Source organism: Bufo bufo, chromosome 4 (assembly GCF_905171765.1).
Source record: "Bufo bufo chromosome 4, aBufBuf1.1, whole genome shotgun sequence".
Taxonomy (NCBI): Eukaryota; Metazoa; Chordata; class Amphibia; order Anura; family Bufonidae; genus Bufo; species Bufo bufo.
Window position 1 is genome coordinate 620,306,895 of NC_053392.1, and position 27,728 is coordinate 620,334,622.

The following is a 27,728-nucleotide window of genomic DNA, read 5'->3' on the forward strand; positions in this document are numbered from 1 at the left end:
GACAAGAATAGGGCAGGACTCATAATTTTTACAGGGCCACGGAACAGAGAAACGGATGCGGACAGCACACAGAGTGCTAGACATGTTTGAGTGTGTGTCTGTGCAGTCCATGCTCTTATGTTACTACCTCAGCCACATGACGAGGGCATCAACATGAATATTAAGAATAAAAAACCTTATTGTCCAGAGTCCACTGTTTTTTGGCGCTGCAGGATCTATAGCAGTAGGCCACCTTCACCACAAACAAGTTCAAATATTTAGATCTGCGCTGCCGATATCCCGAACCAGAAATCCAAAGCAGCTGGGAAGACCAAGTTCCTCATCTCCACACGAGCACACAGACGATCACTGCAAGCTGGCCACGTTGCCTCTCTCTCCTGGTTTCCTCCTCCTGTAATCCCTCTCAGAAACAAACCAGACAAGATCCCTTGAAAATTTGCCGGGACTGACTCAAAATATTAGGGATAGTCCACGCAAATTGATGACTGTTGGGAACTCTGCCATTCTATTGGGCAGACAGGCTACCTCACTGTCTCGCAGACATTTTAATTACATAAACATGCTTACCAACATTGCAGTTGGTAAATTACAGACAAGTAGGTCTTATCCCAAAACCTACTTGGACTGTCCATTTACAGGCAGACCTTACCCCAACCTGTTTTCAGGCCCGAGACAAGCCAAATTTGCAGGGACTGTTTCTGAAAATTCAGGACTGATGGCAACTATGCATAAATCTTACAAAACCGTATGATTTTTCTTTTTTATAAACAAATAATAAAACAAATAAAACATACATCCCCTTTAAGGTGTAAGAGGTGTATTTCACACTTGGACATTCATGGCCTATCCATAGCATGTAAATTGTTAATACCCCTTTAAGTGCAACCATGTACTAAAACTCCCTTTAGTGTCATATTATCTTCACAGATTGATATGAGGACATCGCCATACAGATCTTGACAATGTTATGTAGCGTGGGTTTATTTCAAGTGTTCATCAGTACAATGTTTAATCCTCATTTGGATTTTCCAGTACAGCAGTCTTGTATTGAAGTCACGATTTCATGCAATATGTCTTCTCTATTTTCTCTTGTAACCTAAAATACAAGCGTACAAACAGTAAATCAATAAACTTCAAACTAAATCTCAATATAATATATAAATTATAATACAATAATTACATAACCAATTAAACGCCAAACATACAGTGGTGCTTGAAAGTTTGTGAACCCTTCAAAATGTTCTGTATTTCTGCATAAAGTTGACCTAAGGGTACTTTCACACTTGCGTTGTTGGATTCCGGCAGGCAGTTCCGTCGCTGGAACACTTGGGGCCGGATCCGGCATTAATGCATTTCAATAGAAAATAATGCTGGATTCGGCAGTCCGGCAAGTGTTCCGGAATTTTGGACGGAGAAAATACTGCAGCATGCTGCGGTATTTTCTCCGTCCAAAAACCGTACAGTGACTGAACTGAAGACATCCTGATTGCTCTCCATTCAGAATGCATGGGGATAAGACTGATCAGTTTTTTTTTCGGTATTGAGCCCCTAGGACGGAACTCAATACCGGAAAAGTTTAACGCAAGTGTGAAAGTACCCTAAAACGACATCAGATTTTCACACGTCCTACAGATAGATAGAGATAACCACATCAAAAACAAATAGTCAGACCTTAGATTTGCCCATTTATTTATTGAGGAACATGATCCAATATCACACGTCTGTGAGAGTCAAAAGTATGTGAACCTCTAGGATTATGTCACATCTGTGACAGGTCTCAGAAGGTCTGAAAGATTATCTACCCATTAGTGATCTGACAGCCTCTTTCGGTTTCACTTTGTCTGTGTGTTGCTGGTATGTCCACAACTCCTGTTCAGGTGTGGATCATGTGACCTTTAACTCGCCCTATTTAGTCTGACTTTTCCCATCACTCCTTGCTTGGGATAGCTTCATTTGGTCTTGGAAGAGCTGGAGTGTGGTTCGTGTTGAAGTCCTGTTCATCCTTCATCCTCTGAAGTTAAGTGTTCCGCTTGTCGTGTTTTGTATTCCCCCCTCCCCCGGTTGTTTACTAGGCCTCAGTGAGACGCTAGTTCCTTCACCAGGGAAGGAACAGGTGGTCTCTGCCCTGTCATTATCTTTAGGGCATCTGAGGGTCACCAGGGTTTTCTAGGTTCCCGTGTATGGGTATCTCTTCCATCGAGAGGTGCCAATACGGATAGGAGTTAGGGCCAGGAGCAGGGTTTTATAGGTGGTGACCCTTTTCCTTCCCTAGCGGTGAGGCCTAGTGTCTTTCCCCTTCCTTCTTGATTGTCTTTTGGTGTTCTCCCCTACTACATCCATGACAGATTAGCAGATAATTTGAAGGTGAAATTAGAGTCAGGTGTTTTCAATCAATGGGATGATCATCAGGTGTGAGCAGGCGACCTGTGGTATGTGAAGAACAGGGATCTATCAACGTCTGATCTTCACAATACATGTTTGTGGAAATGTATAATGGCACAAACAAAGAAGATCTCTCAGATCTACCTCAGAAGAGAAGTTGTTGATGCTCATCAGGCTGGAAAAGATTTCAAAGCCATCTCTGGACTGCACCAATCCATAGTCAGACAGGTTGTGTACAATTAAAGACCATTATTAACCTCCCCAAGAGTGGTCGACCATCAAAGATCATGCCAACAGCAAGGCGTTTAAGGCCTCTTTCACACGAGCGTGTCCGGATAAGGTCCGGATGCGTTGCGGCAAACCCGTGCGAGTAGGTACCCAATTGCAGTCAGTTTTGATTGCGTTTCGTTGTTCATTTTTTATCGCGCAGGTGCAATGTGTTTTGCACACGCGTGATAAAAAACTGAATGTGGTACCCAGACCCGAACTTCTTCACAGAAGTTCAGGTTTGGGTTCAAGGTTGTGTAGATTGTATTATTTCCCCTTATAACATGGTTATAAGGGAAAATAATAGCATTCTGAATACAGAATGCATAGTACAATAGGGCTGGAGGGGTTAAAAAATAAATAAAAACTTATTTAACTCCCCTTAATCCACTTGTTCGCGCAGCCGGCATCTCTTCTGTCTTCTTTTTTTTATGAATAGGACCTTTGATGACGTCACTGCGCTCATCACATGGTCCACCACATGGTCTTTTACCATGGTGATGGATCATGTGACGGACCATGTGATGAGCGTAGTGACGTCATCAAAGGTCCTATTTCTCAAAGAAGACAGAAGAGATGCCGGCTGCGCGAACAAGTAGATTAAGGTGAGTTAAATATTATTATTATTTTTTTAACCTCTTCAGCCCTATTGTTCTATGCATTCTGTATTCAGAATGCTATTATTTCCCCTTATAACCATGTTATAAGGGAAAATAATAAAGATCGGATCCCCATCCCGATCGTCTCCTAGCAACCGTGCGTGAAAATCGCACCGCATCCGCACTTGCTTGCGGATGCTTGCGATTTTCACGGAGCCCCATTCACTTCTATGGGGCCTGCGTTGCGTGAAAAACGCACAATATAGAACATGCTGCAATTTTTACGTAACACAAAAGTGATGCGTGAAAATCACCGCTCATGTGCACAGCCCCATAGAAATGAATGCATTGCACCCACGCGGAAATCTCGCCCGTGTGAAAGAGGCCTAATAGTCCTCAAAGGAACCTAAGGTAACCTCTAAGAAACTAAAGGCCTTTCTCACATTAGCTAATGGTAACTTTCATGAGTCCACCATCAGGAGGACACTGAACAACGATGGTGTGCATGACAGGATTGCAAGAACGCTGCTGATCTCCAAAAAGAACAATACTGCCCATCTGCAGTTTGTAAAGATCACTTGGACAAGCCACAAAGCTATTGGAACAAAGTTTTGTGAGCAGATGGGTCCAAAATAGAACTTTTTGGATTAAATGAGAAGCATTATGTTTGGAGAAAGGAAAACACTGTGTTCCAGGATAAAAACCTCATTCCATCTGTGACAAACGGTGGTAGAAATGGATTGCCATCATTGATGGAACAATGGATTCTGAATTATACCAGCAAATTCTAAAGGGAAATGTAGGGACATGGGTCCGTGAGCCGAGTCTCAAGAGAACGTAGGTCATGCAGCAAGATAATGACCCTAAGCATGGTTTAAGAATAGTGTTGAGCGAACTTCTGTTTTAAGTTCGGCGTCTAAAGTTCGGCCCGGTTAGCGGAGAATCCCGATATGGATTCCGAATTCCGTTGTGGTCCGTGGTAGCGGAATCAATAATCGGCATTATTGATTCTGCTACCACGGACCACAACGGAATTCGGAATCCATATCGGGATTCTCCGCTAACCGGAAGCCGAACTTTAGACGCCGAACTTAAAACAGAAGTTCGCTCAACACTATTCAAGAAGAATAATGTTAACGTTTTGGAATGGCCAAGTCACAGTCCTGACCATAATCCAATAGATATGTTGTGGAAGGACCTGAAGCAAGCAGTTAACAGGAGGAAACCACCAACATAGCAGAGCTGAAGGTCTTTAATTAGGTGGAATGGGATATTCCAAGCCAATGTGCAGGACTAATCAACAATCACATGAAGCATTTAGTTTATTGCTGCACAAGGGGGTCACACCAGATACAGTACTGAAAGCAAAGGTTCTAATATTTTTGACTCATTTGTTCCATTTGGTTCTACTTTTAGGATCTGTGTGAAAATCTGATGTAATTTTAGGTCAAATTTATAGAGAAATATGGAAAATTCTGAAGGGTTCACAAATCACCACTTTAAATGGCAGATGACTCTTGTTTCAGATCAGAGCCAGACTTCTTCACCATCTTTCTCTTGGATTAGAGGCTTCTTTGCACGTTTCCTACTTAAGCTACTTTCACTTCTGCGTTTTACCTTTCCACTTTAGATCCGTCATAGGATTTAAATAGCGGAGGAAAACGCTTCCGTTTTGTCCCCGTTCATTGTCAATGGGGACAAAACTGAACTGAAGGGAACGGAGTCACCAGAATGCATTCTGTTCCGTTTGGTTGCGTTCCCATGACGCACACAAAAGCGATACAAGTAGCGTTTCTGAGTGCGTTCTGGGATGCGGGACGGATCTGTTTTCTCTGACACAAAAGAAAACGGATCCATCCCCATTGACTCACAATAGTTTTAAAGGTGGATGACTATTTTAGAGATAGTACAACCGGATCTGTTCAGAACGGATGCAGATGTATTATTGAGACGGAAGCGTTTTTGATGATCCATGCGAAAATAGCCTTATTTCTATTTCCTTAATTTCTTTACTATCTCTGTAAAACTTTTTTCCTCATTCTTAGGGCTCGTTTTGCGTTCCGTATACGGGCCGTTTATTCCGTATACGGAACCATTCATTTTAATGGTTCCGTAAAAAAATGGAATGTACTCCGTATGCATTCCGTTTCCGCATTTCCATTTAAAGACCGAACATGTCCTATTATTGCCCGCAAATCACGTTCCGTGGCTCCATTCAAGCCAATGGGTCCGCAAAAAAAAACGGAACACATACGGAATGTACGCCTCATGTCTTCCGTATCCGTTCCATTTTTACGGAACCATCTATTGAAAATTTTATGAACAGCCCAATTTTTTCTATGTAATTACTGTATATGCCATACGGAAAAACGGAACGGAACCGGAAACACTACTGAAAAAAAATAATAATGAAAAACGGATCCGGGAAAAATGGCCCGCAAAACACTGAAAAAAAACTAAAACCATACGGTGAGACAAAAGTCCATTATATGCAGAGGTACCAGAAGTACTACAATTCAGTGACGTCAGTCTATAAATAAGGGTTGTTTGGACCCCTACACATGTGCAATTCATGCACGTCACCCTAGAGGCCCCCATTGATTGGCCATCAGTGGTCACATGAGTGTATATGGCACATCAAAACTTGTAGTCCAGTGGGGACTGGAAGCAGCAGGGATGGAACTGCAAGGTGTGCGCTAAACGCCGTCCAGCGACCCTGTATATCTTATTTAATGTTGGCCAACCCTCCGATTGCACAAACTCTTTTTGATATAAGTGCAAAAAAACGAACAAAAGAGATTACTAAATAGACTACTTGAGCCAAAGTGAAATCTTTTAGGTCGGTTTCACATGTGACGGATTAGAAAGGGATTTGCCATGGTAGATTTTTATGCGACAAATCCGCTGCGTTGTACAGTACCAGCAAAGTGGATGAGAATTTCTGAATTCTCATCCCCACGCTGTGTACAAAAAATGCAGTCTAAATTGACCTGCGGTGTGGACTTGAAGTCTGCAGCATGTCAATTTTTTGCTGCGGATCTCTCCTGCGGTTTTCACCCTTTGCAATGGAGGGGGTGAAGTCCTCTGTGGAAACGCAGCAAAAAGCGCAGCCGATTTTTTCTACTCGACTTTCAGTCACATGTGAACCCAGCCTTCCAGTACTGTGCAAAGGTTTAAGATTCTAAACAGCAAGCCAATATCATTAAGAAATATCTGCAGTGTAAAGAACAAGAAGAAGGAATCCTGGAAGTGATGATATGGCCCCTGCCGAGTCCTGATCTAAACATCTTCCAGTCTGTCTGGGATTACATGACGAGAAAGAAGGATTTCAGCAAGCCTACATCCACAGAAGATCTGGGCTTAGTTCACCAAGATGTTTTAAACAACCTCCAAAAAATGATTACAAGCATTACATAAAATATGTTTAAAAAAAAAGTCACTTACAGTGAACAGTTTAACATCCTGTCGATGTCTTACTTCCTCAACTAGCGGCAGAGTTCTCCCTCTGGATACTGGCAATGTTCCGAACACCACAACAGAGGAGTTATCCAAAACTTTCTTCACACCCGAAATAAATGGTTGGCTAAATAGCTCCATTTTCCCAATTTCATCAATAACACACACAGGTCTGCGTGGTGAGCTTCTGGGTGACCTCTGATTATTAAAAAAATAAAATTAAAATAAACTGCTGAAAATTGTTTACAGAAATAAATATCTAAGATGTGAATAATAAGCCCCGTAAACCTTTTTAAAAGGCTTGGACCATCTCGCTAGAATACACCAATATCCAACAGATGCGGGTCCTACCTCTGGGACCTGCATCTATCTCCAGAATGGGGCCCCTAAAGCGAAGGAGAGTGGACCGTGCATGTGTGGTGTGCTCTCCGTTCACTTCTATGGGAGTTTCAAAAACAGCCAAGGATGCATGCTCAGCTATTTCCGGAACTCCCATAGTAGTGAATGGAGAGTGCACCAGGAAAGTGTGGCCGCCTCTACAGCTGGTGCTTGGCAATTTTCGGCACTCCCACACAAGTGAATGGAATGTGGCCTTCCTTGACTGGGGTGCCCTTGTTCACTTTGGGGGCCCTGTTATAGAGATAGATGTGGGTCCCAGAGGTGGGACCTGTACCCATTGGAAAAACCGCAATTAGACTTACCGGTAATTCCGTTTCCTTGAATCCACCATGACGGCCACAATGAGATTGACCCTTGACCTCTGTAGGGGCAGGAACACATGAAGAGAGTTTAAATTCCCCCCAACCCTCCACCTCTTCAGTGCTTTCCAAATTACCCGAAAAGGTGAAACAACATAATAAAGAATATTGATTCATATCCCCTAATATATTATCAACTATATCTTCCCCCGTATATTATATATATATATATATATATATATATATATATAATTATTATTATTTTTTATTATTATTTATTTTTTTGGGACGGGAATAGTACGGGCCGTCATGGTGAATTCAAGGAAACGGAATTACCGGTAAGTCTAATTGCGGTTTTTCCATTTCATCCACCATGACGGCCATAATGAGAGGTAACAAATGACTAAGTGGGTGGGGATATCGCCTGGAGAACCCTCCGGCCAAAAAGAGTCTCATTAGAGTCCGGAAGACTAAGACGATAGTGTCTCACAAAGGTATTTACACTTGACCAGGTTGCAGCCTTACAGATCTGGTCAAGTGAGATACCTCCTTTCTCAGCCCAAGAGGAGGCAGTGGCCCTAGTGGAATGGGCTTTAATGACCCCAGGGCTGGATTTGCCCTGAATCAAATAGCAACACTCAATAGTGGATCTAATCCACCTAGCTATGGAGGATTTAGAGAGCTTTTTTCCCCTATTTCTCCCTGAGAACTGTATTAGAAGATTATTATCCTTCCTAAATTCCTGGGTAGTCTCAAGATATTGAATGACTGTATCTCTGACATCTAATAGGCGTTTTTTATCGTCTGTCCCTCTATCCTGGGACCTGGTAATGGAGGGTATAAATATCTCCTGGTCACGGTGGAAGGAGGAGACTACTTTAGGGAGGAACCCGGGATCGAGCTTTAAACAAATGTGATCCTCTTTGATCTGGAGATACGGTTCCTTGTAGGAAAGGGCCTGAAGTTCTCTGATACGTCTGGCTGAGGTTATTGCTATCAGGAAAGCTGTTTTTAGGGAAAGGTGCTTTAAAGAAATATCAGACAGCGGCACGAAGGGAGGTTTTGTTAAACCTTCTAGGACGGTGTTTAGGTCCCAAGTGGGAGCCCTAGATTTAAGAGTAGGTCTTAGTCTGATTGCTGCTCTTATGAATCTCCTGATCCACCTGTGATCGGCTAGGCTGGAGTCGTAGAAGGTGCTAAGAGCCGATATTTGTACCTTCAGGGTACTGGGTCTCAACCCTAATTCCAAACCGTTCTAAAGGAAATCTAAGATTTTATTGATGGGAGGAGAGGAGGTGTCAGGGTGAGCCACCCCTAACCAGGAACAGTATATTTTCCAGATTTTAAGATAGATGGAAGATGTAACTTTCTTCCTACTGGCTTTGAGGGTGAAGGCCTCTACTTCTTAAGGTCTCGCTCTCAGGATCCAAACAGATAGTCTGAATATTCTTGAGTCTGGATGTAGAAGAGGGCCCTGGACTAGCATGTCTCTCTGAAAGGGGATCTCCCAAGGACCCTCCAACGACAGCTGTTTCAGTGTGGGAAAACCAGCTCCTTTTTGGCCATAGAGGAGCTATCAGGATTAGAGTGGTTGGTTCTCCTAGGAACTTCTGGATGACTCGAGGGATTAGAGGTATTGGAGGGAACGCGTACGCTAGTCTCCATTTCCAGCGTATTGATTGAGCGTCTATCGCCCAAGGTCCGTGCCTTGGATTTAGGGAGCAAAAGAGATCTACCTGAGTGTTTCGTTTGGAAGCAAATAAATCTATTTCGGGATGACCCCATTTTTTGGATATCCTTTGAAAGATCCTCCTATTCAGGGACCATTCTCCCGGATCTATTCTCTCTCTGCTCAGGTAGTCTGCCACTGTATTTTCGCATCCTTTCAAGTGGCAGCGGAGAGCGATAAAGTGTTTCTTTCTGCCCAAGAGAAGATTCTTTTTGCCACTTCTCCTAGCAGGCTGGACTTTGTCCCTCCCTGGTGTCTCAGATATGCCACCGTTGTGGTGTTGTCGGACAGGATCTTTAGATGCTGATCTTTTAACAAACCTTCTCCTTTTGTTATGGCTTTGAGTCTCCTATTTTGGCTCCCCAGCCCTCGAGACTTGCGTCTATTATTACTTGAACCTCTGGATGGTTCCGCCAATCCAGTCCCTTGAGTAGTCTTTTCCTTTGTTTCCACCAGTTGAGATCTGATTTCACAGACTGTGGTATCCAGATCCGTCTGTCCAGGTCTCCCTGTCTTCCATTCCATCAGGATCCAGCCCTGGGTTATTCTCGTGTGGCTCTGGCACCAAGGTACTGAAGGTAGGCAGGCGGTTAGGCTTCCCTGATGGAGCATTTGTGAGATCTCTGAAACTCCACGACCTTCTTTATCAGAATCTCCTTTTTGTCCTGAGGAAGAAAGGTTTTTAGTAAGGTTGAGTCCAGTTCTACCGCTAGGAACCTTATTCTCCTGGATGGAGTGAGTGTGGACTTCTTTTTGTTTATAATCCAACCGAGATGCGTTAGAGTTTCCGAAAACCTGTGAGTTGCCAATAGGTTTTCTTCTTCTGTCCTGCCGAGAATCAGAAAGTCGTCAAGGTATGGAATGATCGTTATGCCCTCTCGGCGAAGATAGGCCACCATCTCTACCATTAAAATTCTGGGTGCAGAGGAGATGCCAAATGGAAGAACAATGTACTGGAAATGGTGGATCGAACCGTCTGAACCTTTTAGTGCGAACCGTAGGTACTTCTGAGAGAGCTGGTGAATAGGGATATGATAATAGAAATCCTTGAGGTCGATTGACGACATAAATGCCACCCTTTTGGATGAGAGGAATTGTGGATGAGATGGTCCCCATCTTGAACTTCCTGTACAGAATGGACCTGTTTAATGGCTTTAGATTTATTATAGTCCGGAAGGTCTGGTCTGGTTTCTTTACCAGAAAGAGGTTGGAGTAGAATCCCTTTCTCTTCTGGTTTTGGAACTCTTTGGATTACACCCAGACTCAGAAGATCTCGGACACCCTGCCATATCTTTGGTAATTCTGCCCTGTTTTGGGAAGAGATATGGAATCTCTTTGGGGGGACTGATGTGAATTCTATCTTGTAACCCTGGGAGATGATATTTAGTGCCCAGGGGTTTGAGGTGATCTGTTCCCAAGAAGATAGGAAGCGCATCAGTCTGCCCCCTACCTCGGCGTCATTGCTGTTTGGCCTGTCTGTTTTGAGGATGAAGGATGAAGCCTTGCCCTTCTCCTCCTTTAGGGTAGCTCCATCTTCCGGATTTTCCTTTACCCCTATAGGATCTCTGTTGGGGTTGAAACTGACGAAAGAGCTTTCTTTTAGTCTCTTTATCCTCAGGAAAACCCTTTTTCTTATCTGCAGCTCTTTCTAGAATTTTGTCTAGAGTGGGTCCAAATTCAAATTCTCCCGAGAATGGGATAGAACAGAGTTTGGCTTTGGAGGCTTTGTCCCCGACCAGGCTTTCATCCATAGCGCCCGGCATTGGAAAAAGCTGCTTCTTTTGCGAAGAAGCGGATCGATTCCGCGGAGGCATCAGCTAGAAATGCTGTGGTGGATCGAAGAAGCGGGATAGAATCACGAATCCCCTCTCTAGAGGTTTTATTTTTTAGATGTTCATCGAGCTCTCCTAGTCAGATATACATAGCCCTGGCCACGGATGTTGCTGCTATGTTTGTTTTGATCCCAAACATCGCAGATTCCCAGGACTTTTTTAGCAGCCCGTCCGCTTTTCGATCCATCGGATCGCCAAGCTGAGAGGAGTCCTCGAAAGGTAAAGCTGTTCTCTTTACCACCTTGGCGACTTGTAGGTCAACCTTAGGGGTTTCATTAAATATCTTGCATTCCGTCTGGTCAAAGCAAAGTCTGTTTCTAACTCCTTAGGGACCCCTAGCCTCTTTTCTGGATCAAACCACTCTTCCATAATCATTTCCCGTATATTTTCGTTTATTGGGAAAACGATGGATGTCTTTGATCTAAGACCCCCGAACATCTCATCCTGGACAGTAGGGGGTCTAGGGGTGTCCTCAATCCCCATTGTAGACCTGAGAGCCCTTAGCAGTTCCTCCATTTCATCCGAAGAGAAAAAATATTTTTTATCCTCATCCAAAATCTCCCTCTCTGATAGGGGGTCCTCATTATGAATTTGTCTGGATGAGACGGAGGCTTCTTCCGCATCCTCAGCATCTGAGGAGGATATAACGGAGAGCTTGCGTTTCTTGGGAGGATTAGGAGTACTGCCGGCAGTCGACATAGAAGCCAAGGAAGAGACTTAATCTTGTCCATAATAAAGGATTTCATCTCTGTAAGAATATTTGGTTGTTCTTCCTTCCAGATTTCAGCTGTGCAAGACTTGCAAAGTCTTTTCTTATAATTCCCTGGTAGCCTTTTTGAGCAAGCATTACACTTTAGTAACTTCACTTTTGCTTTAGACTCTTTAGTACCCTGGAAGGGAGGGAACAACCAAATATACAGCAGTTAGCAATTAAGGGCAAGTGCTGTTTTAACAACACAACTCCCTGGGGGGGGAACTCACAGTACTGACGGCAGAGGGATCAGGACCTTCCTGGCGGGGAGAAGGTGTCTCTGACATAGTGGTGATTGCAGGCAAATGCTGGCTGGAACCGCGATCTCTTCAGCAGCCCCGGCGTTTGACTTCATCAAGCTGCGCCCCGGGCTGTCGGCGTGTGCCTGTGTCGCACCAACCTCTGTATAGGTGCGTGCGTCTGCGCGGCCCGCCTCCTAATGCTTGCGCTCCATGCGCCACACCTACTCCCCTGGCCGGTCACGTGGATGTAAGGAGGACGCCGAACACAGCGCGCGAACCTCTGTGTGAAGCCGGCACCCCAGACTGCTTCCTGATGCGAGGAAGGAGGTCTCGAGGTAAGGGAGGACCGCAGGCCCCAGCATAGGCCGGGACGAGGGTCCTTGTTGCTCCATGCTGTCCAGCCTTAGCCCCTGCCACGGGAGGACAGCAAGAGATTCCTGTAGGAAACAATCTTGAATAGGATACTTCAACCCTCCCGACAGGAGGGCTCTCTCCACATGTTGGCCCCAGTAGGGGCAGGAAAGCACCGAGGAGGTGGAGGGGTGGGGGGAATTTAAACCCTCTTCAGGTGTTCCTGCCCCTACAAGGTCAAGGGTCAATCTCATTGTGGCCATCATGGTGGATGAAATGGAAAATGGTGATCTTGGCTGAGACCCTCGTCTTATGACCGAAAATTACCCTATAGCAGTGCAGCTACTGAACAGAATAGGGTCACAACGCAGCTCGCAAGCCGCCACCACTAGGCTTGAAGGAAATGACCTTCGGATCACAGATCCAAATTCGATTTGTTCAAAAACTTTGCTAATGGGGTTTCCGTAAATGTATTGTTTCCGTGGAGCCACACTTCATCTCGCCCGAAGTCGCTCAAGACTTCGGTGAATTCCTACTGTATTGATATCTGCGTAATTAAAAATATTTTAAAATAGGAATCCAAAGTGGGCTTTTGGTACTGGTTGATACCTCGGTACCAAACCACACTTCGGATTCCTATTTTAAAAACTGTTTTAAACACGCAGATAAGAAAACACAGTAGGAATTCACTGAAGTCGGGCAAGACGAAGTTTGGCTCCATGGAGCCAATACATTTTAATGATGTACGGAAAAAGCATTAACATCAAAGTTTTTGAACGAGTCGACTTCAGATCTATGATCTGAAGGTCGAGTCGCTCAAGCCTAGCCAGGACCACAACCTCAGAATAGCAGAAAATCCTGCAGTGTTGGTGAAAAAAGTTTTCAGCCCCCCCACTGCCACAAGTACCTTACAGTTTTTGTGATCAAGTGTCAATTCATATTAATTGTAAATTACCCTGTTTTTTTTTCTTTTTTTGTTGTAGAAAAACTTATTTATACACCCCTGAGTGAAGTATGCAAATTAAGCCTCTGAAGTCAAGAGGTTGGTGGAGCTCACGGTGCAAGCCAAGCTTGCCGCGTCCCCAGACAACCTCTTCACTTCACTGCACGTTAGCTATCCTTCTTAGTGCCAGGCTCCACATTCCAGGGTGCGTGTGATCCTGAGATATGGCACAGTGAGCCTCTGAAGTCAAAGAGACTGCACGTACAGCTCAGGCACCAAGAAAAATAGCTAACAACGCTTGCGCAGGGTTGCACCGCATCTGACGTCTGCTGGTTTACAGACATCCGCCACCAGTGAAGAGGCTGTATGGGGGGCGTGGCAAGCTTGACTTGAAGCGAGAGCTCTGCAGACCCCTTGACTTCAGAGGCATAATTTGCATACATCGCTCAGGAAATATAAAAATGATTTTTTTTTTTGTTTTTTTTTTTACAAAAATAAAAAATAAAAAAAGAGAAATTTACAATTAACATGAATAGGGACTTGGTCAAGAAAACTATAAGGTACTTGTGGTGGGTGGGATGATACAGCGGTGACAGGTTCCCTTTAGACTCTCACTACATATGGAGGCACGGCATGACGTCACAGGAGACAAACTTTAATCACACATTGTACATACACTAGGGAGATTTATTAAAGGGGTTGTCCTCAGGACAGTTCATCAATATCAGATTGTCAGGGGTCCGACTCCCAGCACCCCTGCGGGATCAGTTGTTTGAAGCGGTCACAGCTAATCGGTGGGGATGCTGGAAGTTGGACCCCTGGCCATCTGATATTGATGACTTGTCCTCAGGATTAGGTTAGCAATATTAAACCCAGAAATCCCTTTAATTAGACTATAAAAACTGTAATCAGAGCTTCTGCTTTTACCTTCCTTTCAGCAAAAGAATTCAAAATTACAATCTAAAATAAGACTCTTAAATAGAAAAAAAACCTACAAGGTTGTCCAAAAGCGGAATCACCAATTGCTCAAATGAAGCGATGTCCACGGCATACTGGCCAACTCTGTATTTACTGCTCTCATTGCTCCCACTAGAAGAGGAGAACACGAATCATAATCTGCCGTACAAAGCAAATGTCAGAACTCTTCCACGGATCATTTTAAAGAGGACCTTTTATGGGTTTTTTTTTTGTTAGATAAACACCTTTCATTTGCGGGGTCCCCTCCCCGCTGATGCTGCCACCCTGCCAGTTTTTTTTCAAATATCGCTCCTACGCCCCGCCGTGCCCCCCTGCAGTTTTCCCGCTCAGTATGTTAATACTGAGCATCGGTACAGGGAGGAGGAGACACCAGGGTTTCTCAATGGGGATCTCCTTCTCCCTGGCTGTGCCGCTAGGGAGAAGGAGACGCTCATTGAGAAACCCTGGCGTCTCCTCCTCCCTGTACCGATGCTCAGTATTAACATACTGAGCGGGAAAACTGCAGGGGGGCACGGCGGGGCGTAGGAGCGATATTTGAAAAAAAACAGGCAGGGTGGCAGCATCAGCGGGGAGGGGGGGGACCCCGCAAATGAAAGGTGTTTATCTAACCAAAAAAACAAACAAACATAAAAGGTCCTCTTTAAACGGCTTGTAAAGGGCAAATTTACTTTTTTCTTGACATATAAAATAAATATGACAAGTACTGGTGGGACAACAGTCCCCTTTAAGACCCTCTCAAAAGCTTAAAGGGTTTATCCTGGAAAAGATAATGATGAGTTATCCTCAGGATAGGTCATCATTATCACATAGGCGGGGATCCCAGTACAGCCATCCCGGCAGCTTTCCAAGGACAGCGCCGTACTTTGTATAGTGGCAGTGCTTGGCATTGCAGCTCCACCCTATTGACTTGAACGGGTTGAGCTGCACCTAGGCCATGTGACAGATGTACAGTGATGTCACAGGCCCAGGAAGAGGCTGCAGCGCTTAAGGCCTCTTCTAACGGCGGGGATCCTGGGTGTCGCACCCTCGCAGATCTGATACCGATGACCTGTCCTGAGGATAAGTCATAAATATCTTTTCCTGAATAACTCCTTTAAAAGGGTTTTCCAAGATGTCTATACCTAATCACAGGCTAGGTCATCAGTATCTGATCTGTGGGGGTAGCTCGGAGTTGCGCCAAGGCCTTCTCCCTGCTCACCAAGCACAGTGCCGTACATTGTATAGCCGTTCTGCTTGGTATTCACTTCAATGGGGCTTAGCTGCGCCTAGGTCAAGCAACCGATGAACGTGAGGTCACATGGCTTAGGGAATGCTGAGAGAAGGCTGCAGCGCTACTTCTCAAACAGCTGATTGACGGGGGTCCCAGGTATCAGACCTCCACCGATCAGATACCGATGACCTATCCTGAAGATAAAAAGTAAAAAGATCTGGGAAAACCCAGACTGTTCGACTGAATGGCCGCCATGTAATACCACCTTTTCTGTGCGGCGGCTGCTGCAGGGTGAATGCCTGGCAGGCAGTCGATTACCCCTGTGGAGATCAGCTGATCGATGTGGTGACAGCAATCTGAAAGGGTTTGTGCCTGGATAAAATGAGCACCATATGGACCTGTGGCAAGCAATTATTTTTTTAACCTGCGCTATCTAATTTGCCATTTTGAAATTGTCTTGATCCAATTGGTAGATTTAAAAAAATAAAAAATCTGTAAATTGGAACACAGAAAGGTTCCTCTGTCTATAGTTATCGTACCTAATTCTTGCCAGTTTTCCTCGATTTCCGGACATGGTAACAACATCGAATCCGACTCTTCTAGGCCCCTGCCTGACTTCTTCTGTGTAAAATCCATCCACAGGAACGCCTGAGGACGTCAGCACTTCAGAGACTTTTTGAATTAAAGTTGTCTTTCCAATACCTTTACAAAAACAAAAGTCAAAATATACACATCGCTCCATCTCGAAGAAAAGCAACCCGAGTAATCATCTGCAGTATCCGCTGCACCTAAGTGGGAAAAACACGCATTTTCATATACATGTATGTGGGTGAATTGTGGTCTCTTGCCGCATCCCCACGTGCATGTACGTGATCTAATCGGGCGGGAGCAGTTGGCTCCCTCTCTGACCCCATCCGCCCCCGGCACTCCTCTGACAGGGGGCCGATGGTTGCTATGGCAGCCCCAATGCCTTGCACAGGCACTGGAGCCTGCCAGCTACGGAAGCCTAGGGGATCCAGCCCCGCAGGCTGGGTGTCCTAGGCAACTGTCAATGTCTTACACTGATAGTTAAAGGATAACTGTCATATTTTCATCAAAAATCTATTTTAGCATATGTTACTGCTGCAGCAGCATTATGCATAAAGCAATCTTTAGTTTCTTCACTTACCACTGTTTTTCTTGAGTTTTCCCCTTAGTTACGGCTGTTTTGAATCCTACATTATGAGGATCTTCTCAAGATGGCTTCTCTGCCAGTTCTCTGAGGCCAAAACAGCATGTATTGTACTGCACTGACACAGGGATCAAACCCTGAAAAGTCGAAGTCCCACAGTGGGACAATGATAGACAGTAAAAAAAAATTGAAAAAAGTATTTTTCAATAATAAAAAAATTCAAGTTTCAAGTAAAAAAACAAAACACTCATCATGTACAACAATAATAATAAAAAAAACATATTAGGTATTGCCGCGTCCGTAACGACATGATCTACTCCGTCAGGTGAATGCCGTTAGAAAAATAAATAAAAACTGTGCCCAAATAGCCATTGTCACCTTGCCTCACGAAAAGCGTAATAGCGAGCGATCAAAAAGTCATATACACCCCAAAATACCAGTGGAACCATCACATCCCGCAAAAAATTATCCCACATAAGACAATTGCCATAAAAAAAAGGCTTTCAGAAAATGGCAACACAAAGACAAATTTTTTCTTTTCAAAAATGCTAATATGTAAGCCTCACAAAGTGACTTCACACCTGAACTGGTCCTGAAAAAGTGGGTTTTAGAAATTTTCTGAAAAATGTACAGATTTGCGTCTAAAACTTCTAAGCCTTCTAACGTCCCCAAAAAATAAAATGGCATTCACAAAATGAAAAATGATCCAAACATTAAGTAGACATATGGGGAATGTATTGGTAAATTTTGCATTTTTTCTATAAATAAAAAATACATTTTTTTAATTTAATTTTACCACTGTCATGAAGTACAATACGTGACGAGAAAACAATCTCAGAATGGCTTGGATAAGTAGAAGAGTTTTAAAGTTGCCACCACATAAAGTGACATGTCAGATTTGCAAAAAAATGGCCTGATCCTTAAGGTTAAAAATGGCAGGGTCCTGAAGGCGTTAATGGCATAGCCACATGTAGCATGAATGCTGTGGAACTGCGTGTGGATAATCAGCAGCTTTTACATTAGCATCGAAGTAGACAAGACCTACAAATGTTCTTCCACGCACTGCGGACAAGATTGTAAGTAAAATCCGCACATAACGTGGCATGCAGGATGGACTTTATATGTATAATATCAATTGATGTCTGGGGGGGGGGGGGGGGGAGTCTACAGCATGAGCGATAATATTAGCTGCAAATCCCAGTATTTTTGCACCTCAAATCGCGGCAATATTCGTACTATTTGGTTTGGATTTTTTCACTGTGGATTTTACACTGGACCCGACACAGATGGCCGTACCCCAACAGCTATCAGAAGCAGAGTATGGAAGCTGGAGTCGTTTTTTCGCCAAGCGTCCGGACTGCCATAAATGTGTCTAACTGATGACGAGGCACACGTCTCCTCATAAATTAGACGAATCTTACGACAGCGCAAGGAGGAAAAGCCGGTCTTAGAAATTGTGTCCCACTGTTTTAAAAGGAAAACCAGTGCATTCACGAGACCGTATTTTCAGACTGTGTCCGATCCGTGCGGATTGCACGTGGACCCGTTCATTTGTATGGGGCCTCAAAAAACACAGCCAGCACATGATTATCATCCGTGTGCTGCGTGCATCAAGTTATCGGACAGGTCCTATTCTTCTCCATTTTGAGGACAAGAATAGGCATTTTTCAACAGGGCCCACGAAAAGCACATCCGTAGTACTTTGTAGATCTGCAAAAACTACAAAACGGATACGCTCGTGTGAATGTGCCCTTTGGGTACATTCGAACGAACGCATTTATGGCTCCACATCAATTTCACAATTTTGCCAAACAGATGCAGACCCATTTACAGTCAGGTCCATAAATATTGGGACATCGACACAATTGTAACATTTTTGGCTCTATACACCACCACAATGGATTTGAAATGAAACTAACAAGATGTGCTTTATCTGCAGACTGTGAGCTTTAATTTGAGGGTATTTACATCCAAATCAGGTGAACGGTGCAGGAATTACAACACTTTGCATATGTGCCTCCCACTTGTTAAAAAACCAAAAGTAATGGGACAATTGGCTTCTCGGCTGTTCCATGGCCAGGTGTGTGTTATTCCCTCATTATCCCAATTACAATGAGCAGATAAAAGGTCCAGAGGTCATTTCCAGTCTGCTATTTGCATTTAGAATCTGTTGCCGTCAACTCTCAAGATGAGATCCAAAGAGCTGTCACTATCAGTGAAGCAAGCCATCATTAGGCTGAAAAAACACAACAAACCCATCAGAAAGATAGCAAAAACATTAGGCGCGGCCAAAACAACTGTTTGGAACATTCTTAAAAAGAAGGAACGCACCGGTGAGATCAGCAACACCGGAAGACCACGGAAAACAACTGCGGTGGATGACCGAAGAATTCTTTCCCCGGTGAAGAAAAACACCCCTCACAACAGTTGGCCAGATCAAGAACACTCTCCGGGAGGTAGGTGTATGTGTGTCAAAGCCAACAATCAAGAGAAGACTTCACCAGAGTGAATACAGAGGGTTCACCACAAGATGTAAACCATTGGTGAGCCTCAAAAACAGGAAGGCCAGATTAGAGTTTGCCAAACGACATCTAAAAAAGCCTTCACAGTTCTGGAACAACATCCTATGGACAGATGAGACCAAGATCAACTTGTACCAGAGTGATGGGAGGAGAAGAGTATGGAGAAGGAAAGGAACTGCTCATGAACCTAAGCATACCACCTCATCAGTGAAGCATGGTGGTGGTAGTGTCATGGCGTGGGCATGTATGGCTGCCAATGGAACTGGTTCTCTTGTATTTATTGATGATGTGACTGTTGACAAAAGCAGCTGTAACGGGGTTCCGAGGGTGCACTCGGTCCCCCATTGCCCGCAGACCTGTTGCTTAGCTTTGGGAAAGAGGATCTGTGTTTGACCTCATTCCCAGGGCGGCTTTACTAGCTGGGTGGCTCCCTGCTCCTAGTCTGCCTTGAGCGCCGAGCTGATCACTCGGTGCTCGACTGGTTGGTCTGTCGGTCATGTGACGCTGGCCACGTCACATGACCCTCACTCCCCACTATAAATACAGGGAGCCTGCTGGCCACAGGTTGCCTGTTAATTTAGGTTCCACCTGTGATTTGGTCTTTCCTGGCGTACTTACCTCCTGCTGAATTCCTGACGATCCTCTGCCTGCTCCTTGTGTACTTTGCTGCTATCCTGGTATTCTGACCCCGGCCTCCTCCTGACTCCTTTGGTACTTCACGTCTCTCCTGGTATTTATTACCCCGGCTTCTCCTGACAATTCTCTGCTTGCTCCATTTGTACTTTGTAGCTTTCCTGGTATTGACTCGGTCCGTTCACGTCCTGTTGTTTGTCTGTCTGTCATCCCTGCACTTATTCCAAGTTAGGGATTGCCGTCCAGTTGTCCCCTGTCATTAGGACTCGCGAGGCAAGTAGGCAGGGCCAGGGGTAAGGGTGGAGAGCAGTGGTCACTTCCCTCCCCGCTGTGTGTGTGTGTACGCGACCGTTACAGCAGCAGGATGAATTCTGAAGTGTTTCGGGCAATATTATCTGCTCATATTCAGCCAAATGCTTCAGAACTCATTGGACGGCGCTTCACAGTGCAGATGGACAATGACCCAAAGCATACTGCAAAAGCAACCAAAGAGTTTTATAAGGGAAAGAAGTGGAATGTTATGCAATGGCCAAGTCAATCACCGGACCTGAATCCGATTGAGCTGCATTTCACTTGCTGAAGACAAAACTGAAGGGAAAATGCCCCAAGAACAAGCAGGAACTGAAGACAGTTTCCGTAGAGGCCTAGCAGAGCATCACCAGGGATGAAACCCAGCGTCTGGTGATGTCTATGCGTTCCAGACTTCAGGCTGTAATTGAGTGCAAAGGATTTGCAACCAAGTATTAAAAAGTAAAAGTTTGATTTATGATTATTATTCTGTCCCATTACTTTTGGTCCCTTAACAAGTGGGAGGCACAAATGCAAACTGTTGTAATTCCTACACCGTTCACCTGATTTGGATGTAAATACCCTCAAATTACAGCTGACAGTCTGCAGGTAAAGCACATCTTGTTCGCTTCATTTCACATCCATTGTGGTGGTGTATAGAGCCAACAATTTCAGAATTGTGTCTATGTCCCAATATTTATGGACCTGACTGTATTTCAGTAGGGCCGCAAAAGATGGTCCGCATCGGTACTTCCTTTCCTCGGCCCCGCAAAAAAGATGTCCTATTCTTGTCGCCTAAAGAATAGGAATTTTTATCACACGCACACAGTAGGTGTCCGTGTTTTTCAGACCGCAAAACACATACGGTGTTGTGAACGATACCTTACACCAAGGATTCCAATGATGTGCAATCCTGATTCTGCAGGTCTTTCTGTTTCGAAAAGAGCCCAGAGAGGATCTCAACTGTAAGTAGGCCAACCATGACAAATGTGTTGTCCAGCAAGGCATTTAACCCCTTAGTGACCAGCCTGTTTTGTGCCTTACTGACCAAGCGTTTTTCTTCCTTTTTTCATCGTCGCGTTCCAAGAGCTATAACATTTTTATTTTTCCGTCTATATAGCTTTATAAAGGCTTGTTTCTCGCGGGACCAGTTGTAGTTTTTAATGGCGCCATTTTGGGTGTACATAACTTTCTGATTAACTTTTATTAACTCTTTCTGGGAGGGAGATGGAAAAAACAGCAATACTGCCATGCGTGTTTAAGTTATACATTTTACGCCGTTCATTTTTCGGTATAAATAACATAATATCTTTATTCTCTGGGTCAGTACGATTATAGCGATACCAAATACGTATAGTTTTTTTTTAGGTTTTACTACTTTTTTGCAATTTTTTTTTTTTTACATTGCCGCTTCCCAAGACCCATAACTTTTTTTATTTTTCTTTCTATGGAGTTGCGTGAGGGCTTGATTTTTGCGGGACAACTTGCATCTTTCATTGGTATAATTTTGGAGTAAATGGCACTTTTTGATCACTTGTTATTATGTTTTTTTTTTTTTACGGCGTTCACCATAGGGGATAATTTATGTGATATTTATGTATTCCGGGTCGTTACGGACATAGCAATACCAAATCTACGGAGGAGATTTTTTTTTTTGCTATTTTTTTCATTGAAAAGCGTATTTTTTTTTAATGGATTTTTTTTATTTAATAAATGTTTTTTTTGTTTTTTTTCTTACCACTTAATAGTCCCACAAGGGGACTATAACAGACAGTATTTTGATTGCTTTTAAAATGCAATGCATTATCCCTATAATGCTTTGCATTTTAATAGCAATGCTATTTTCACATTGACCAGCAGGCGTCGCCAGAGAGGCGCAGCCTGCTGGAAATTGCTACAGCCGGGACCAGGGCCTACAACAGATGCCAGGTAGCCTTCAAACACATCGGCACCCCGCAATCGCATTTGCGGGCGCCATTGCCCACGGCATTTAAAGTGTTAAACAGCCCGAATCAGCACCCCTGCCAGTCCGGGCTGTTAGAGTAGGGCCGCGGCTCTCATGTGAGAGCCGGGTCCCCGCTCCCCATGGTAACCGTGCAGCGCTTAGACTGGGCCGCCGTAGAAAAGCGGTGGCCCAGCCTAAGGCCCCTTAGTGACCGCCGTAAAAACACGTATTGGTGGTCACTAAGGGGTTAAAGGCTATGGACACCTTTGGGGCAGTTTCTTTTATATTGCATTGTCCTCATTTTGAGCTAAAATCATTTTTTCAATTGGTCTTTATTAAAAATGTTAAATCCCTTTCTCTGTATAGCCCTGAGATTCTCTAGTAGAAGGCTCAGTATTTTTGCTGTTTCCGTCAGGCAGCTCAGCTGATGGCTCCAGATCCTGAGAACGGTCGTCTGCCCCATTTATTCTCTAGGGAACTGCCGGAGAGGGAGCAGAGGACACCCCCTATTAGAATTAGTTAAAAACTGTGCACCTCAATGCGTGAAGGGGTAAAGAGGATGTCACATAACTGCAATGCCACAATCAAGATTTACGCCCCTCTGTGACTTTTTTCTTCCTTTTTAAATAACTTAATTTTTCCAATCCCTTCTCTATATGGAAAAATGCATTTCACACTCGTGAAGAAAAAAATACCACATAAAAATCGCATTTTTAAAAGAACTTGTAGGAAGTATATAAACCCCACCACACTGCCCACACCCCGGCAAATGTAAACTATATATCCTCTATACAGTGGTGTATCTTGGTTTTGTGCTGCCCTAGGCGAGACTAAACTCGGGCACCCCCTAATATAAATTTGAGCCACCCCTAATATAAATGTGACATCCACAGATCCCCCTCCCCTAAACAGTGCCATCCACAGATCCCCCTCCCCTAAACAGTGCCATCCACAGATCCCCCCTCCCCTAAACAGTGTCATCCACAGATCCCCCTCCCCTAAACAGTGCCATCCACAGATCCCCCTCCCCTAAACAGTGCCATCCACAGATCCCCCCTCCCCTAAACAGTGCCATCCACAGATCCCCCTCCCCTAAACAGTGCCATCCACAGATCCCCCTCCCCTAAACAGTGCCATCCACAGATCCCCCTCCCCTAAACAGTGCCATCCACAGATCCTCCCTCCCCTAAACAGTGTCATCCACAGATCCCCCTCCCCTAAACAGTGCCATCCACAGATCCCCCTCCCCTAAACAGTGCCATCCACAGATCCCCCTCCCCTAAACAGTGCCATCCACAGATCCCCCTCCCCTAAACAGTGCCATCCACAGATCCCCCTCCCCTAAACAGTGCCATCCACAGATCCCCCTCCCCTAAACAGTGCCATCCACAGATCCCCCTCCCCTAAACAGTGCCATCCACAGATCCTCCCTCCCCTAAACAGTGTCATCCACAGATCCCCCTCCCCTAAACAGTGCCATCCACAGATCCCCCTCCCCTAAACAGTGCCATCCACAGATCCCCCTCCCCTAAACAGTGCCATCCACAGATCCCCCTCCCCTAAACAGTGCCATCCACAGATCCCCCTCCCCTAAACAGTGCCATCCACAGATCCCCCTCCCCTAAACAGTGCCATCCACAGATCCCCCTCCCCGCCGTTCACAGGAGTACATTTATAAACTGTTATCGGTAACTTTAACTTTAATCATTACTGATCTCTTTACTTGGATACCTTACTCTGTCTTTGCCCCGGTAACAGCAGGCAGTGCGGGCGGGCGCGCCTGCGCCGCCTAGTGGGAGGAGCAGGCGCGTGACGTCAGTGAATGAGCGCCGCCCGCCCACACTCCCTGCTGTTACCGGAGCTAAGACAGAGTAAGGTATCCAGGTAAAGAGATCAGTAATGATTAAAGTTAAAGTTACCGATAACAGTTTATAAATGTACTCCTGTGAGCAGTGTGGCCCTGTATATTCTAACCCCCAGGCAAGCGTCCCCGTCACCATGGGAACTCCTGGGGGTTAGAATATACCATCGGATCTTCTGAGTATACCGGCATATAAGACGGATGGGACAAGGGGCAAACAAGGCATTTTGCCGCCCCATTGGCAAGTGCCGCCCTAGGCAAATGCCTTGTTTGCCTCGTGATAGATACGCCACTGCCTCTGGATCAAAATGACCATAACAAAAAGTGGACATTATTCTAAAATAGTTGTATTTTGTGCTATTAAAAAGTGAAAAAAAAATTGCTTAGATTTTTTTACACTTTCACCATGTATCACTAAAAGCCACTTTAAAATTAAAAGTGTTGTCTGAGATAAATACAAATTCTTACAATGCTCCCGAAATGTTGCAACATTTAAAATAAATTATCGCTGTATTCTGTGTTTTTTTGCTGAGAACTGTGATTGCCTGCAGCAGTATAGTACTGAGGACAGTGATCGCCTGCAGCAGTATAGTACTGAGGACAGTGATCGCCTGCAGCAGTATAATACTGAGGACAGTGATCGCCTGCAGCAGTATAGTACTGAGGACAGTGATTGCCTGCAGCAGTATAGTACTGAGGACAGTGATCGCCTGCAGCAGTATAGTACTGAGGACAGTGATTGCCTGCAGTAGTATAGTACTGAGGACAGTGATCGCCTGCAGTAGTATAGTACTGAGGACAGTGATCGCCTGCAGCAGTATAGTACTGAGGACAGTGATTGCCTGCAGCAGTATAGTACTGAGGACAGTTATTGCCTGCAGCAGTATAGTACTGAGGACAGTGATCGCCTGCAGCAGTATAGTACTGAGGACAGTGATTGCCTGCAGCAGTATAGTACTGAGGACAGTAATCACCTGCAGCAGTATAGTACTGAGGACAGTGATCGCCTGCAGCAGTATAGTACTGAGGACAGTGATTGCCTGCAGCAGTATAGTACTGAGGACAGTGATCGCCTGCAGCAGTATAGTACTGAGGACAGTGATCGCCTGCAGCAGTATAGTACTGAGGACAGTGATTGCCTGCAGTAGTATAGTACTGAGAACTGTGTGATAGTCTGCAGCAGTATAGTACTGAGAACTGTGTGATAACCTGCAGCAGTATAGTATTGAGAACTGTGTGATAACCTGCAGCAGTATAGTATTGAGAACTGTGTGATAGTCTGCAGCAGTATAGTACTGAGAACTGTGTGATAACCTGCAGCAGTATAGTACTGAGAACTGTGTGATAACCTGCAGCAGTATAGTACTGAGAACTGTGTGATAACCTGCAGCAGTATAGTACTGAGAACTGTGTGATAGTCTGCAGCAGTATAGTACTGAGAACTGTGTGATAACCTGCAGCAGTATAGTACTGAGAACTGTGTGATAACCTGCAGCAGTATAGTACTGAGAACTGTGTGATAACCTGCAGCAGTATAGTACTGAGAACTGTGTGATCGCCTGCAGCAGTATAGTGAAGGCCAGCTGTGAAGGGTGGGGGGTGTTTCTGTGAATAAGGCCTCATGCACACGACCGTATTTTTTCACGGTCCGCAAAACGGGGTTCCGTTGGTCCGTGATCCGTGACCGTTTTTTCGTCCGTGGGTCTACCTTGATTTTTGGAGGATCCACGGACATGAAAAAAAAGTCGTTTTGGTGTCCGCCTGGCCGTGCGGAGCCAAACGGATCCGTCCTGAATTACAATGCAAGTCAATGGGGACGGATCCGTTTGACGTTGACACAATATGGTGCAATTTCAAACGGATCCGTCCCCCATTGACTTTCAATGTAAAGTCAGGAGTTAATATACCATAGGATCTGAGTTTTCTCCAATCCGATGGTATATTTTAACTTGAAGCGTCCCCATCACCATGGGAACACCTCTGTGTTAGAATATACCATCGGATTTGAGTTAGATCGTGAAACTCAGATCCGACAGTATATTCTAACACAGAGGCGTTCCCATGGTAATGGGGACGCTTCAAGTTAGAATATACTGACAACTGTGTACATGACTGCCCCCTGCTAGCACCCGATCTCTTACAGGGGGCTGTGATCCGCACAATTAACCCCTGCACCTCAAGGGGTTAATTGTGCATATCATAGCCCCCTATAAGAGATCAGGGGCTGCCAGGCAGCAGGGGGCAGACCCCCCTCCCTCCCCAGTTTTAATTTCATTGGTGGCCAGTGCGCCCCCTCCGGCCCCCCCTCTATTGTATTAATATCATTGGTGGCCAGTGTGCATTCTGAATGGAGAGAAATCCGTTCAGGATGCATCAGGATGTCTTCAGTTCCGGACCGGAACGTTTTTTGGCCGGAGAAAATACCACAGCATGCTGCGCTTTTTGCTCCGGCCAAAAATCCTGAACACTTGCCGCAAGGCCGGATCCGGAATTAATGCCCATTGAAAGGCATTGATCCGGATCCGGCCTTAAGCTAAACGTCGTTTCGGCGCATTAACGGATCCGACGTTTAGCTTTTTCTGAATGGTTACCATGGCTGCCGGGACGCTAAAGTCCTGTTTGCCATGGTAAAGTGTAGTGGGGAGCGGGGGAGCAGTGTACTTACCGTCCGTGCGGCTCCCGGGGCGCTTCAGAGTGACGTCAGGGCGCCCCAAGCGCATGGATCACGTGATCGCATGGCACGTAATCCATGCGCATGGGGCGCTCTGACGTCATTCTGGAGCGCCCCGGGAGCCGCACAGACGGTAAGTATACCGCTCCCCCGCTCCTACTATGGCAACCAGGACTTTAATAGCATCCTGGCTGCCATAGTAACACTGAACGCATTTTGAAGACGGATCCGTCTTTAAAATGCTTTCTGTACACTTGCGTTTTTCCGGATCCGGCGTGTAATTCCGGCAAGTGGAGTACACGCCGGATCCGGACAACGCAAGTGTGAAAGAGGCCTAAATTCTGTTAGTATAGTGCGGAAGTATTGCCTTTTATGAATAACGAATGAAATCATTAGTTTCGATTTGCACCCCCTTGGTGGTGGATTTGTCTGTGATTATCTGTAGTGTTCTATAGATGTAGACGTATGTGGAATAAAGGAGAGGATCTCATTCAGCAGTGTGTCGGTGTCAGCTCTCCGAGCGCTCATAAAGAAAACTACAATTGGGACCCCGACAATCATGGAGGTGGGGGTTTTGCCCCAACACCTGCAGCGGCGTCATGCTGTATATACCTGCATCGTGTACAGAGCAGGAGAGAGGGGAGGATTTGTATTTTGTACAGCGTTTACACGCATTGTGAGCAGTATTTTGGTGGCCGTGGCCAGTGTGTGATGTAATAAACTACAGAGCCGTGTCACTGCTGGGAAATGTCGTCATGGTGGTCGGGGCGAGAAGGGAAAATCTGGAGGCAGAGAATAAGTCACCTGGAATTACAGGATAGATCACCTGACCAGCAGGTGTGTGGACGGCGGTGACTATTCGTCATGTCAGGGCAGTATTATAATTGGAGGTAGGTGCGCCATATGTACTTATTATGGGGCAGATTATTTGGGGGAGGGGGGGACTATCTCCAAGGTGATTGAGTATCCTGCCCTTATATTACCAGCAGCATTATCACTCCCATCCTCCTTCTGACTGATGCCCGAAAGGACTACAGCAGGTATGACGTCATCACATCACCTGGAGGTCCGGTCAGAAACACGTGCCTGTGCATGGCTTCACACAGGCCAGGTACTGGACGAGTGACGTCACAGCCGCGGGCACCGCCTGTTCACACGCTCCTGTCTGGCCTGGAGCTGCTGCTTCATGACCGTGATGA

The 27,728-nt window shown here is 45.2% G+C and overlaps 1 protein-coding gene across 1 annotated transcript; it reads right to left on the reverse strand.

Moving 5' to 3' along the window:
• Positions 1-901: 901 nt before the first annotated feature.
• LOC120999722 (cancer-related nucleoside-triphosphatase homolog) lies at positions 902-27,728 on the reverse strand. Its single transcript, XM_040430745.1, has 5 exons — positions 27,590-27,728; positions 15,978-16,140; positions 14,246-14,339; positions 6,693-6,902; positions 902-1,096 (listed from the first exon to the last, which is right to left on the reverse strand). The coding sequence occupies exons 1-5, from the start codon at positions 27,621-27,623 to the stop codon at positions 1,016-1,018; spliced, it is 582 nt and encodes a 193-aa protein (XP_040286679.1). The 5' UTR covers positions 27,624-27,728; the 3' UTR covers positions 902-1,015.

Excerpts from the sequence above, each read along its gene's own strand:
- LOC120999722 (XM_040430745.1), bottom strand. The coding sequence starts at position 27,623 with ATGCACAGGCACGTGTTTCTGACCGGACCTCCAG. Across the intron at positions 16,141-27,589 it reads GTTTCTGACCGGACCTCCAG|GTATTGGAAAGACAACTTTA; the intron begins GTGATGTGATGA and ends GTTTTTGTAAAG. Across the intron at positions 1,097-6,692 it reads AGGATGTTAAACTGTTCACT|GTTACAAGAGAAAATAGAGA; the intron begins GTAAGTGACTTT and ends CTTGTATTTTAG.